At 42.3% G+C, this 14,122-nt stretch overlaps 1 protein-coding gene across 1 annotated transcript in view; it reads right to left on the bottom strand.

Moving 5' to 3' along the window:
- LOC148442427 (kinesin-like protein KIFC3) overlaps nt 1–14,122 on the bottom strand; it is a 448,407-nt gene that overhangs the window by 29,721 nt on the left and 404,564 nt on the right. Inside the window, exon 15 of the mRNA XM_088463959.1 lies at nt 4,866–4,996. Coding sequence (XP_088320085.1) covers nt 4,866–4,996 — 131 coding nt within the window. The remainder of the gene's footprint in view (nt 1–4,865; nt 4,997–14,122) is intronic.

Here is a 14,122-nt window from a genome sequence, read left to right as displayed (position 1 = left end):
CCCATCAGCAGCCTTCGTGGATACACTGGAAGTGAGATGGGACTTCAAGCTGTCATATCTCTTTCCTCCGATTTCTCTACTTCCAAGAGTTCTCAGGAAATTCAAGCAGGAAGGCGGAACAGTAATGCTGGTAGCTCCGGCTTGGCCCAGACGTCACTGGTTCTCCGACATACAGAATCTATCCATAGACAGTCAGTGTCCTCTTCCTCTATGGTACGATCTGTTACCGCAGGGTCCCTGCCGACATCTGGTCTTACCTCGTCTGTCTTTGTCAGCATGGCTCTTGAATCTTCCATTCTAAGAGCGAAAGTTTACCCAGTTCTGTAATTCAAACGATGCTTAGGGCATGGAAGCCTGCCTCTGCCCGCATCTATTATAGCGTTTGGTATTCTTTTGGTCAATGGTGTTCTCATAGGAAGTATGATCCTAAGGTGTTCAGGATTTCCAGGGTACTGGCTTTTCTTCAGGTATGGGTTAGACAGTGGTTTCCGCCTGGCCACTTTGAGAGTGCAGGTTTCTGCACTATGAGTCTGGTTCCAGAGGAAGATTGCTTCATTACCAGATGATAGAATTTTTTTCCAAGGGGTTCTGCGAGTCCAGCCTCCTTTTGTACCACCGCCAGCACTGTGGGATTTGTCCTGGGCTCTTGAAGGGCTACAAGCTCCCCCATTTGAGCCTATAGACTCTGTAGATTTTAAGTGGTTGACAGCGAAGACACTTTCTTCTCACTATTTCGTCTGCTCGCAGAGTCTCTGATTTTGGCAGCATTTTCTTGTCGCTCCCCATTTTTTATTTTTCACCAGGATAAAGCTGTTCTTCGTACAAGGGAGGGTTACCTTACTAAGATAGTGTCCCGTTTTCATGTGAAAGAAATTGTGTTCCAGCTTTTCAGGCTCCCGATCTTTCTGTAGGTGAAGCCTCCCTGGATGTAGTTTGTGCTCTCAGTATCTATGTGGAGCGTACAAGCTCTGTTAGAAAATCAGATGATCTTTTTGTATTATATGGTCTGCACAAATGAGGATGGCCGGCTAATAAGCAGACTCTGGTGAGATGGCTATGTATGACTATCTCTCAGGTGTACACACAGGCTGATCTCCCTGTCCCAAACACGGTGACAGCACATTCTACACTGTATGTAGGGCCATCGTGGGCATTTAGCCGTGGTGCCTCTGCTGAACAATTGTGCAAGGCAGCCACGTGGTCTTCTGTCCACACTTTTCTTAGGTTCTATGCCTTTGATACGTTTGTCTCTCAGGATGCTTCCTTTGGGCGATGAGTTCTCCTTTCTGCTCAGGAGCATCCCCCACCCTAGGGGAAATGCTTTAGGACATCCCCATGGTATCCCTGTGGATCCCTATGGACTCCAAAGAAGAAATATAGAGTTATGGTAGACTTACCTTGATAACTCTTTTTCTTTCAGGTCCACAGGGAACCCACCTGGCTGCATTGTTTTTTTTTTTCATTTTGTGTGAGTGTATCTGGTGTATGATTGCTCTTCCTTCTCCTCTTTCTTTCTCCTGCTTTGAGGCTTGTTAACTAAACTGAAGTACTATGGCTAGGGGCGGGGTATATATGGAGGAGGACCTGAGGCATCCTGGGATCTGAAGCTTTAACTGTTTGTTGCCTGGTCTCCAACCATAATATCCCCCCCCCCATGGTATCCCTGTGGACCCTATGGACCTCAAAGAAAAGGAGTTATCTAGGTAAGTCTACCATAACTCAAATTTTTCAGGCTGGTATGGTATTAAAATGAACGTGGTTCAGGAAGATACAATATAAATTATATATGTGTGTGCGGGCTATGAATGGTCGACAGTTATGTCGACATGATGAACTGTCGACAAACCATCCCTGGTGGTCTAATGGTGTTTTAATGTTTTCCGGCGGCTCCAGTGTCTTTTGCCGGTACCTGGCAGTCATATGAGCAGACGTTTTGGTGTACGTTCTGGTAAGTATCATACCCCCCCCATCCACTGACCTACCACTTAACCCTGACCTCCGCCTCGCACCCTAACCCTACCCCCCCTCCCTCGCAGCTGCCCCCGCTGTGTCTGTGTACACTAATGCTGCCCCCGCTGTGTCTGTGTACGCTAATCCTGCCCCCGCTGTGTCTGTGTACGCTAATCCTGCCCCCGCTGTGTCTGTGTACACTAATGCTGCCGTCCCGCTGTGTCTGTGTACACTTTTCCTGCCCCCGCTGTGTCTGTGTACGCTAATGCTGCCGTCCCGCTGTGTCTGTGTACTCTAATGCCATCCCCGCTGTGTCTGTGTACACTAATGCTGCCCCCGCTGTGTCTGTGTACTCTAATGCCATCCCCGCTGTGTCTGTGTACACTAATCCTGCCCCCGCTGTGTCTGTGTACACTAATCCTGCCCCCGCTGTGTCTGTGTACTCTAATGCCGTCCCCGCTGTGTCTGTGTACACTAATCCTGCCCCCGCTGTGTCTGTGTACACTAATCCTGCCCCCGCTGTGTCTGTGTACACTAATCCTGCCCCCGCTGTGTCTGTGTACTCTAATGCCGTCCCCGCTGTCTGTGTACGCTAATGCTGCCCCCGCTGTGCCTGTGTACACTAATCCTGCCCCCGCTGTGTCTGTGTACGCTAATGCTGCCCCCGCTGCGTCTGTGTACGCTAATGCTGCCCCCGCTGCGTCTGTGTACGCTAATGCTGCCCCCGCTGCGTCTGTGTACTCTAATCCTGCCCCCGCTGTGTCTGTGTACGCTAATGCTGCCCCCGCTGTGTCTGTGTACGCTAATGCTGCCCCCGCTGTGTCTGTGTACGCTAATGTTACCCCCGCTGTGTCTGTGTACGCTAATCCTGCCCCCGCTGTGTCTGTGTACGCTAATCCTGCCCCCGCTGTGTCTGTGTACGCTAATCCTGCCCCCGCTGTGTCTGTGTACGCTAATCCTGCCCCCGCTGTGTCTGTGTACGCTAATCCTGCCCCCGCTGTGTCTGTGTACGCTAATGCTGCCCCCGCTGCATCTGTGTACGCTAATGCTGCCCCCGCTGCGTCTGTGTACGCTAATGCTGCCCCCGCTGTGTCTGTGTACGCTAATGTTGCCCCCGCTGCGTCTGTGTACGCTAATCCTGCCCCCGCTGCGTCTGTGTACGCTAATCCTGCCCCCGCTGCGTCTGTGTACGCTAATGCCGCCCCCGCTGCGTCTGTGTACTCTAATGCCGCCCCCGCTGCGTCCGTGTACGCGAATGCCGTCCCCGCTGTGTCTGTGTACGCCAACGCTGTCCCCGCTGTGTCTGTGTACGTCAATGCCGTCCCCGCTGTGTCTGTGTACGTCAATGCCGTCCCCGCTGTGTCTGTGTACGCCAACGCTGTCCCCGCTGTGTCTGTGTACGTCAATGCCGTCCCCGCTGTGTCTGTGTACGCCAATGCCGCCCAGTTACTTCCACCCAACGTGTTTCCTCATATATGACTCTTCAGTGCTGTTTACATTAGAAGGTTCGCTATTGGCATACTGTTATATCATGGTTGCAACTGGGGGGGTGTAGGGTCTAGGGGCGCTGGATTTGAGGGGGCACCAAGAGAAGTTGTCATGTGACTGATGACGTCAGCACATCTCCGGCCGCGGCTCCCGGGTGTGTCTATGGCAGCGCTCCCCTCACTGGCTGCGCACAGGCATCCAGGTCTTTGGCGGCAAGGGAAACCAGGTCACCATAGCGACCACAGTCCTCCCACTCCGGGATGCAGGGGAAAGTGCCAGCGCTCTGCGTATAATATACAGCTGGGACAACCTATGTATAGAGCTGAGCCCCCACCCCGTGTGTACAACTGCAGGGCCATATTAAAGAGGGGCACAGGGGGTAAGTGTATGTGTGTGTGTGTGTGTATATATATATATATATATATATATGTATGTGTGTGTATATATGTATGTATGTATGTACATATATATATATATATATATATATATATATATAACACTGTTACTATATCAGCTGTTGCACATACGGGGGTGATAAGACAAAGTCTATAGTTATGGCAAAGAGGGGGGGTGGGATTGCTGCTTGCCCTGGGTGACAATACTCCTAGTTTTGACCCTGGTTCCATAAAGCATAAAGTTGTCTATAACATAAAACAAATAAGTGCTGTATGATATTTTTGTTGAAGACTAAACAGTGAGACTGGAAGCTCAGTAACATAACGGGGTGATTACAAATTACTTATCAACTGGACTCACCATTATACTATCACCATGGCAGTTACATGGCACTCAGGCCTATCATCATGGCAGTTACATGGCACTCAGGCCTATCACCATGGCAGTTACATGACACTCAGGCCTATCACCATGGTGGTTACATGACACTCAGGCCTATCACCATGGCGGTTACATGACACTCAGGCCTATCACCATGGCAGTTACATGACACTCAGGCCTATCACCATGGCGGTTACATGGCACTCAGGCCTATCACCATGGCAGTTACATGACACTCAGGCCTATCACCATGGCAGTTACATGACACTCAGGCCTATCACCATGGTGGTTACATGACACTCAGGCCTATCACCATGGCGGTTACATGACACTCAGGCCTATCACCATGGCAGTTACATGACACTCAGGCCTATCACCATGGCGGTTACATGGCACTCAGGCCTATCACCATGGCGGTTACATGGCACTCAGGCCTATCACCATGGCAGTTACATGGCACTAAGGCCTATCACCATGGCGTTACATGGCACTCAGGCGCTATGATGGAGAATACCCAGAGCCGTAACACAGAAGTGTCACTTCTCCCTATAGAGGCCCAAGTCCTGCTGTACTTAGCAATGTGACAGTAGGGTCAGCAGTAAGGTATTCACCTCATGTCTCATTCTATAAGGGGGTACTCCCAAACTCACCTGATGACCTCATTATAGATCTCTACCATGCTGAGGGTGACTGTATATCTCCACAGGCCTCTCCGGGCCTCCATCTCCTGGTACAGAGACCTCAGAGCCTGCTGGTTCATGCCTGGATGCTCAGCTGTCCCCTGGCAGAGAGAAGAATCAGATTTATCGTGGACTCCAGATGCCTTTCATTGGGCAAATGTCCAACATTATTTACTAACATTTACTTATATATGGCCAGAATAATCCTTTGCACTTTGAATACTAGTCATTAGCGTCCCCTGAGTGCTGTGTACATTAGCGTCCCCTGAGTGTCGTATACATTAGCGTCCCCTGAGTGCTGTGTACATTAGTGTCCCCTGAGTGTTGTGTACATTAGCGTCCCCTGAGTGCTGTGTACATTAGTGTCCCCTGAGTGCTGTGTACATTAACGTCCCCTGAGTGCTGTGTACATTAGCGTCCTGAGTATATGCTGGAATTAGGACACACAATACACTATGTATGACGCATATAATGGGTTACTGTGATCACTGGTCCTGTATATGCTGGAATTATGACACAATACACTATGTATGACACATATAATGGGTTACTGTGATCACTGGTCCTGTATATGCTGGAATTATGACACAATACACTATGTATGACACATATAATGGGTTACTGTGATCACTGGTCCTGTATATGCTGGAATTATGACACACAATACACTATGTATGACACATATAATAGGTTACTGTGATCGCTGGTCCTGTATATGGTGGAATTATGACACACAATACACTATGTATGACACATATAATGGGTTACTGTGATCGCTGGTCCTGTATATATGACACACAATACACTATGTATGACACATATAATGGGTTACTGTCATCACTGGTCCTGTATATGGTGGAATTATGACACACAATACACTATGTATGACAGATATAATGGGTTACTGTGATCACTGGTCCTGTATATGCTGGAATTATGACACAATACACTATGTATGACATATAATGGGTTACTGTGATCGCTGGTCCTGTATATGCTGGAATTATGACACACAATACACTATGTATGACACATATAATGGGTTACTGTGATCACTGGTCCTGTATATGCTGGGATTATGACACACAATACACTATGTATGACACATATAATGGGTTACTGTGATCACTGGTCCTGTATATGCTGGAATTATGACACACAATACACTATGTATGACACATATAATAGGTTACTGTGATCGCTGGTCCTGTATATGGTGGAATTATGACACACAATACACTATGTATGACACATATAATGGGTTACTGTGATCGCTGGTCCTGTATATATGACACACAATACACTATGTATGACACATATAATGGGTTACTGTGATCACTGGTCCTGTATATGGTGGAATTATGACACACAATACACTATGTATGACACATATAATAGGTTACTGTGATCGCTGGTCCTGTATATGGTGGAATTATGACACACAATACACTATGTATGACACATATAATGGGTTACTGTGATCGCTGGTCCTGTATATGCTGGAATTATGACACACAATACACTATGTATGACACATATAATGGGTTACTGTGATCACTGGTCCTGTATATGCTGGAATTATGACACATAATACACTATGTATGACACATATAATGGGTTACTGTGATCGCTGGTCCTGTATATGCTGGAATTATGACACAATACACTATGTATGACACATATAAAGGGGTCCTGCGATCACTGGTTCTGTATATGCTGGAATTATGACACACAATACACTATGTATGACACATATAATGGGTTACTGTGATCACTGGTCCTGTATATGCTGGTATTATGACACACAATACACTATGTATGACACATATAATGGTTTACTGTGATCACTGGTCCTGTATATGCTGGAATTATACACACAATACACTATGTATGACACATATAATGGGTTACTGTGATCACTGGTCCTGTATATGCTGGAATTATTACACACAATACACTATGTATGACACATATAATGGGTTACTGTGATCGCTGGTCCTGTATATGCTGGAAATATGACACACAATACACTATGTATGACACATATAATGGGTTACTGTGATCTCTGGTCCTGTATATGCTGGAATTATGACACACAATACACTATGCATGACACATATAATGGGTTACTGTGATCACTGGTCCTGTATATGCTGGGATTATGACACACAATACACTATGTATGACACATATAATGGGTTACTGTGATCACTGGTCCTGTATATGCTGGAATTATGACACACAATACACTATGTATGACACATATAATGGGTTACTGTGATCGCTGGTCCTGTATATGCTGGAAATATGACACACAATACACTATGTATGACACATATAATGGGTTACTGTGATCTCTGGTCCTGTATATGCTGGAATTATGACACACAATACACTATGCATGACACATATAATGGGTTACTGTGATCGCTGGTCCTGTATATGCTGGAATTATGACACACAATACACTATGTATGACACATATAATGGGTTACTGTGATCTCTGGTCCTGTATATGCTGGAATTATGACACACAATACACTATGCATGACACATATAATGGGTTACTGTGATCACAGGTCCTGTATATGCTGGAATTATGACACACAATACTCTATGTATGACACATATAATGGGTTACTGTGATCGCTGGTCCTGTATATGCTGGAATTATGACACACAATACACTATGTATGACACATATAATGGGTTACTGTGATCACTGGTCCTGTATATGCTGGAATTATGACACATAATACACTATGTATGACACATATAATAGGTTACTGTGATCACTGGTCCTGTATATATGACACACAATACACTATGTATGACACATATAATGGGTTACTGTGATCACTGGTCCTGTATATGCTGGAATTATGACACATAATACACTATGTATGACACATATAATGGGTTACTGTGATCACTGGTCCTGTATATGCTGGAATTATGACACAATACACTATGTATGACACATATAATGGGTTACTGTGATCACTGGTCCTGTATATGCTGGAATTATGACACACAATACACTATGTATGACACATATAGTGGGTTACTGTGATCACTAGTCCTGTATATGCTGTAATTATGACACAATACACTATGTATGACACATATAATGGGTTACTGTGATCACTGGTCCTGTATATGCTGGAATTATGACACACAATACACTATGTATGACACATATCATGGGTTACTGTGATCACTGGTCCTGTACATGCTGGAATTATGACACACAATACACTATGTATGACACATATAATGGGTTACTGTGATCACTGGTCCTGTATATGCTGGAATTATGACACACAATACACTATGTATGACACATATAATGGGTTACTGTGATCACTGGTCCTGTATATGCTGGAATTATCACACACATTACACTATGTATGACACATATAATGGGTTACTGTGATCCATGGTCCTGTATATGCTGGAATTCTGACACACAATACACTATGTATGACACATATAATGGGTTACTGTGATCACTGGTCCCGTATACGCTGGAATTATGACACACAATACACTATGTATGACACATATAATGGGTTACTGTGATCGCTGGTCCTGTATATGCAGGAATTATGACACACAATACACTATGTATGACACATATAATGGGTTACTGTGATCACTGGTCCTGTATATGCTGGAATTATGACACACAATACACTATGTATGACACATATAATGGGTTACTGTGATCCATGGTCCTGTATATGCTGGAATTCTGACACACAATACACTATGTATGACACATATAATGGGTTACTGTGATCACTGGTCCCGTATACGCTGGCATTATGACACACAATACACTATGTATGACACATATAATGGGTTACTGTGATCGCTGGTCCTGTATATGCAGGAATTATGACACACAATACACTATGTATGACACATATAATGGGTTACTGTGATCACTGGTCCTGTATATGCTGGGATTATGATACACAATACACTATGTATGACACACAATACACTATGTATGACACATATAATGGGTTACTGTGATCACTGGTCCTGTATATGCTGGGATTATGATACACAATACACTATGTATGACACATATAATGGGTTACTGTGATCACTGGTCCTGTATATGCTGGAATTATGACACACAATACACTATGTATGACACATATAATGGGTTACTGTGATCACTGGTCCTGTATATGCTGGAATTATGACACACAATACACTATGTATGACACATATAATGGGTTACTGTGATCACTGGTCCTGTATATGCTGGAATTATGACACACAATACACTATGTATGACACACAAAATACACTATGTATGACACATATAATGGGTTACTGTGATCACTGGTCCTGTATATGCTGGAATTGTGACACACAATACACTATGTATGACACATATAATGGGTTCCTGTGATCGCTGGTCCTGTATATATGACACACAATACACTATGTATGACACATATAATGGGTTACTGTGATCACTGGTCCTGTATATATGACACACAATACACTATGTATGACACATATAACGGGTTACTGAGATCGCTGGTCCTGTATATATCACACACAATACACTATGTATGACACATATAATGGGTTACTGTGATCACTGGTCCTGTATATGTTGGAATTATGAAACACAATACACTATGTATGACACATATAATGGGTTACTGTGATCACTGGTCCTGTATATGCTGGAATTATGACACACAATACACTATGTATGACACATATAATGGGTTACTGTGATCACTGGTCCTGTATATGCTGGAATTATGACACACAATACACTATGTATGACACACATAATGGGTTACTGTGATCACTGGTCCTGTACATGCTGGAATTATGACACACAATACGCTATGTATGACACATATAATGGGTTACTGTGATCACTGGTCCTGTACATGCTGGAATTATGACACACAATACACTATGTATGACACATATAATGGGTTACTGTGATCACTGGTCCTGTATATGCTGGAATTATGACACACAATACACTATGTATGACACATATAATGGGTTACTGTGATCACTGGTCCTGTATATATGACACACAATACACTATGTATGACACATATAACGGGTTACTGTGATCGCTGGTCCTGTATATGCTGGAATTATGACACACAATACACTATGTATGACACATATAATAGGTTACTGTGATCACTGGTCCTGTATATGCTGGAATTATGACACACAATACACTATGTATGACACACAAAATACACTATGTATGACACATATAATGGGTTACTGTGATCACTGGTCCTGTATATGCTGGAATTATGACACACAATACACTGTGTATGACACATATAATGGATTAATATGATCACTGGTCCTGTATATGCTGGAATTATGACACACAATACACTATGTATGACACATATAATGGGTTCCTGTGATCGCTGGTCCTGTATATATGACACACAATACACTATGTATGACACATATAATGGGTTACTGTGATCACTGGTCCTGTATATATGACACAAAATACACTATGTATGACACATATAACGGGTTACTGAGATCGCTGGTCCTGTATATATCACACACAATACACTATGTATGACACATATAATGGGTTACTGTGATCACTGGTCCTGTATATGGTGGAATCATGACACACAATACACTATGTATGACACATATAATGGGTTACTGTGATCACTGGTCCTGTATATGCTGGAATTATCACACACAATACACTATGTATGACACATATAATGGGTTACTGTGATCACTGGTCCTGTATATGCTGGAATTATGACACACAATACACTATGTATGACACATATAATGGGTTACTGTGATCACTGGTCCTGTATATGCTGGAATTATGACACACAATACACTATGTATGACATATAATGGGTTACTGTGATCACTGGTCCTGTATATGCTGGAATTATGACACACAATACACTATGTATGACACATATAATGGGTTACTGTGATCACTGGTCCTGTATATGCTGGAATTATGACACACAATACACTATGTATGACACATATAATGGGTTACTGTGATCACTGGTCCTGTATATGCTGGAATTATGACACACAATACACTATGTATGACACATATAATGGGTTACTGTGATCACTGGTCCTGTATATGCTGGAATTATGACACACAATACACTATGTATGACACATATAATGGGTTACTGTGATCACTGGTCCTGTATATATGACACACAATACACTATGTATGACACATATAACGGGTTACTGTGATCGCTGGTCCTGTATATGCTGGAATTATGACACACAATACACTATGTATAACACATATAATGGGTTACTGTGATCACTGGTCCTGTATATGCTGGAATTATGACACACAATACACTATGTATGACACATATAATGGGTTACTGTGATCACTGGTCCTGTACATGCTGGAATTATGACACACAATACACTATGTATGACACATATAATGGGTTACTGTGATCACTGGTCCTGTATATGCTGGAATTATGACACACAATACACTATGTATGACACATATAATGGGTTACTGTGATTACTGGTCCTGTATATATGACACACAATACACTATGTATGACACATATAACGGGTTACTGAGATCGCTGGTCCTGTATATATCACACACAATACACTATGTGTGACACATATATTGGGTTACTGTGATCACTGGTCCTGTATATGGTGGAATTCTGACACAATACACTATGTAAGACACATATAATGGGTGACTGTGATCGCCTGTCCTGTGTATGCTGGAATTATGACACACAATACACTATGTATGACATATAATGGGTTACTGTGATCACTGGTCCTGTATATGCTGGAATTATGACACACAATACACTATGTATGACACATATAATGGGTTACTGTGATCACTGGTCCCGTATACGCTGGAATTATGACACAATACACTATGTATGACACATATAATGGGTTACTGTGATCGCTGGTCCTGTATATGCAGGAATTATGACACACAATACACTATGTATGACACATATAATGGGTTACTGTGATCACTGGTCCTGTATATGCTGGAATTATGACACACAATACACTATGTATGACACATATAATGGGTTACTGTGATCGCTGGTCCTGTATATGCTGGAAATATGACACACAATACACTATGTATGACACATATAATGGGTTACTGTGATCTCTGGTCCTGTATATGCTGGAATTATGACACACAATACACTATGCATGACACATATAATGGGTTACTGTGATCGCTGGTCCTGTATATGCTGGAATTATGACACACAATACACTATGTATGACACATATAATGGGTTACTGTGATCTCTGGTCCTGTATATGCTGGAATTATGACACACAATACACTATGCATGACACATATAATGGGTTACTGTGATCACAGGTCCTGTATATGCTGGAATTATGACACACAATACTCTATGTATGACACATATAATGGGTTACTGTGATCGCTGGTCCTGTATATGCTGGAATTATGACACACAATACACTATGTATGACACATATAATGGGTTACTGTGATCACTGGTCCTGTATATGCTGGAATTATGACACATAATACACTATGTATGACACATATAATAGGTTACTGTGATCACTGGTCCTGTATATATGACACACAATACACTATGTATGACACATATAATGGGTTACTGTGATCACTGGTCCTGTATATGCTGGAATTATGACACATAATACACTATGTATGACACATATAATGGGTTACTGTGATCACTGGTCCTGTATATGCTGGAATTATGACACAATACACTATGTATGACACATATAATGGGTTACTGTGATCACTGGTCCTGTATATGCTGGAATTATGACACACAATACACTATGTATGACACATATAGTGGGTTACTGTGATCACTAGTCCTGTATATGCTGTAATTATGACACAATACACTATGTATGACACATATAATGGGTTACTGTGATCACTGGTCCTGTACATGCTGGAATTATGACACACAATACACTATGTATGACACATATAATGGGTTACTGTGATCACTGGTCCTGTATATGCTGGAATTATGACACACAATACACTATGTATGACACATATAATGGGTTACTGTGATCGCTGGTCCTGTATATGCTGGAAATATGACACACAATACACTATGTATGACACATATAATGGGTTACTGTGATCTCTGGTCCTGTATATGCTGGAATTATGACACACAATACACTATGCATGACACATATAATGGGTTACTGTGATCGCTGGTCCTGTATATGCTGGAATTATGACACACAATACACTATGTATGACACATATAATGGGTTACTGTGATCTCTGGTCCTGTATATGCTGGAATTATGACACACAATACACTATGCATGACACATATAATGGGTTACTGTGATCACAGGTCCTGTATATGCTGGAATTATGACACACAATACTCTATGTATGACACATATAATGGGTTACTGTGATCGCTGGTCCTGTATATGCTGGAATTATGACACACAATACACTATGTATGACACATATAATGGGTTACTGTGATCACTGGTCCTGTATATGCTGGAATTATGACACATAATACACTATGTATGACACATATAATAGGTTACTGTGATCACTGGTCCTGTATATATGACACACAATACACTATGTATGACACATATAATGGGTTACTGTGATCACTGGTCCTGTATATGCTGGAATTATGACACATAATACACTATGTATGACACATATAATGGGTTACTGTGATCACTGGTCCTGTATATGCTGGAATTATGACACAATACACTATGTATGACACATATAATGGGTTACTGTGATCACTGGTCCTGTATATGCTGGAATTATGACACACAATACACTATGTATGACACATATAGTGGGTTACTGTGATCACTAGTCCTGTATATGCTGTAATTATGACACAATACACTATGTATGACACATATAATGGGTTACTGTGATCACTGGTCCTGTATATGCTGGAATTATGACACACAATACACTATGTATGACACATATCATGGGTTACTGTGATCACTGGTCCTGTACATGCTGGAATTATGACACACAATACACTATGTATGACACATATAATGGGTTACTGTGATCACTGGTCCTGTATATGCTGGAATTATGACACACAATACACTATGTATGACACATATAATGGGTTACTGTGATCACTGGT

The sequence above is a fragment of the Taudactylus pleione genome, unplaced genomic scaffold (assembly GCF_031769625.1).
Source record: "Taudactylus pleione unplaced genomic scaffold, aTauple2 ptg001525l, whole genome shotgun sequence".
Classification (NCBI taxonomy): Eukaryota; Metazoa; Chordata; class Amphibia; order Anura; family Myobatrachidae; genus Taudactylus; species Taudactylus pleione.
The sequence above is the reverse complement of the archived record's forward strand: the minus strand, read 5'-3'. Positions and strand labels throughout refer to the sequence as shown.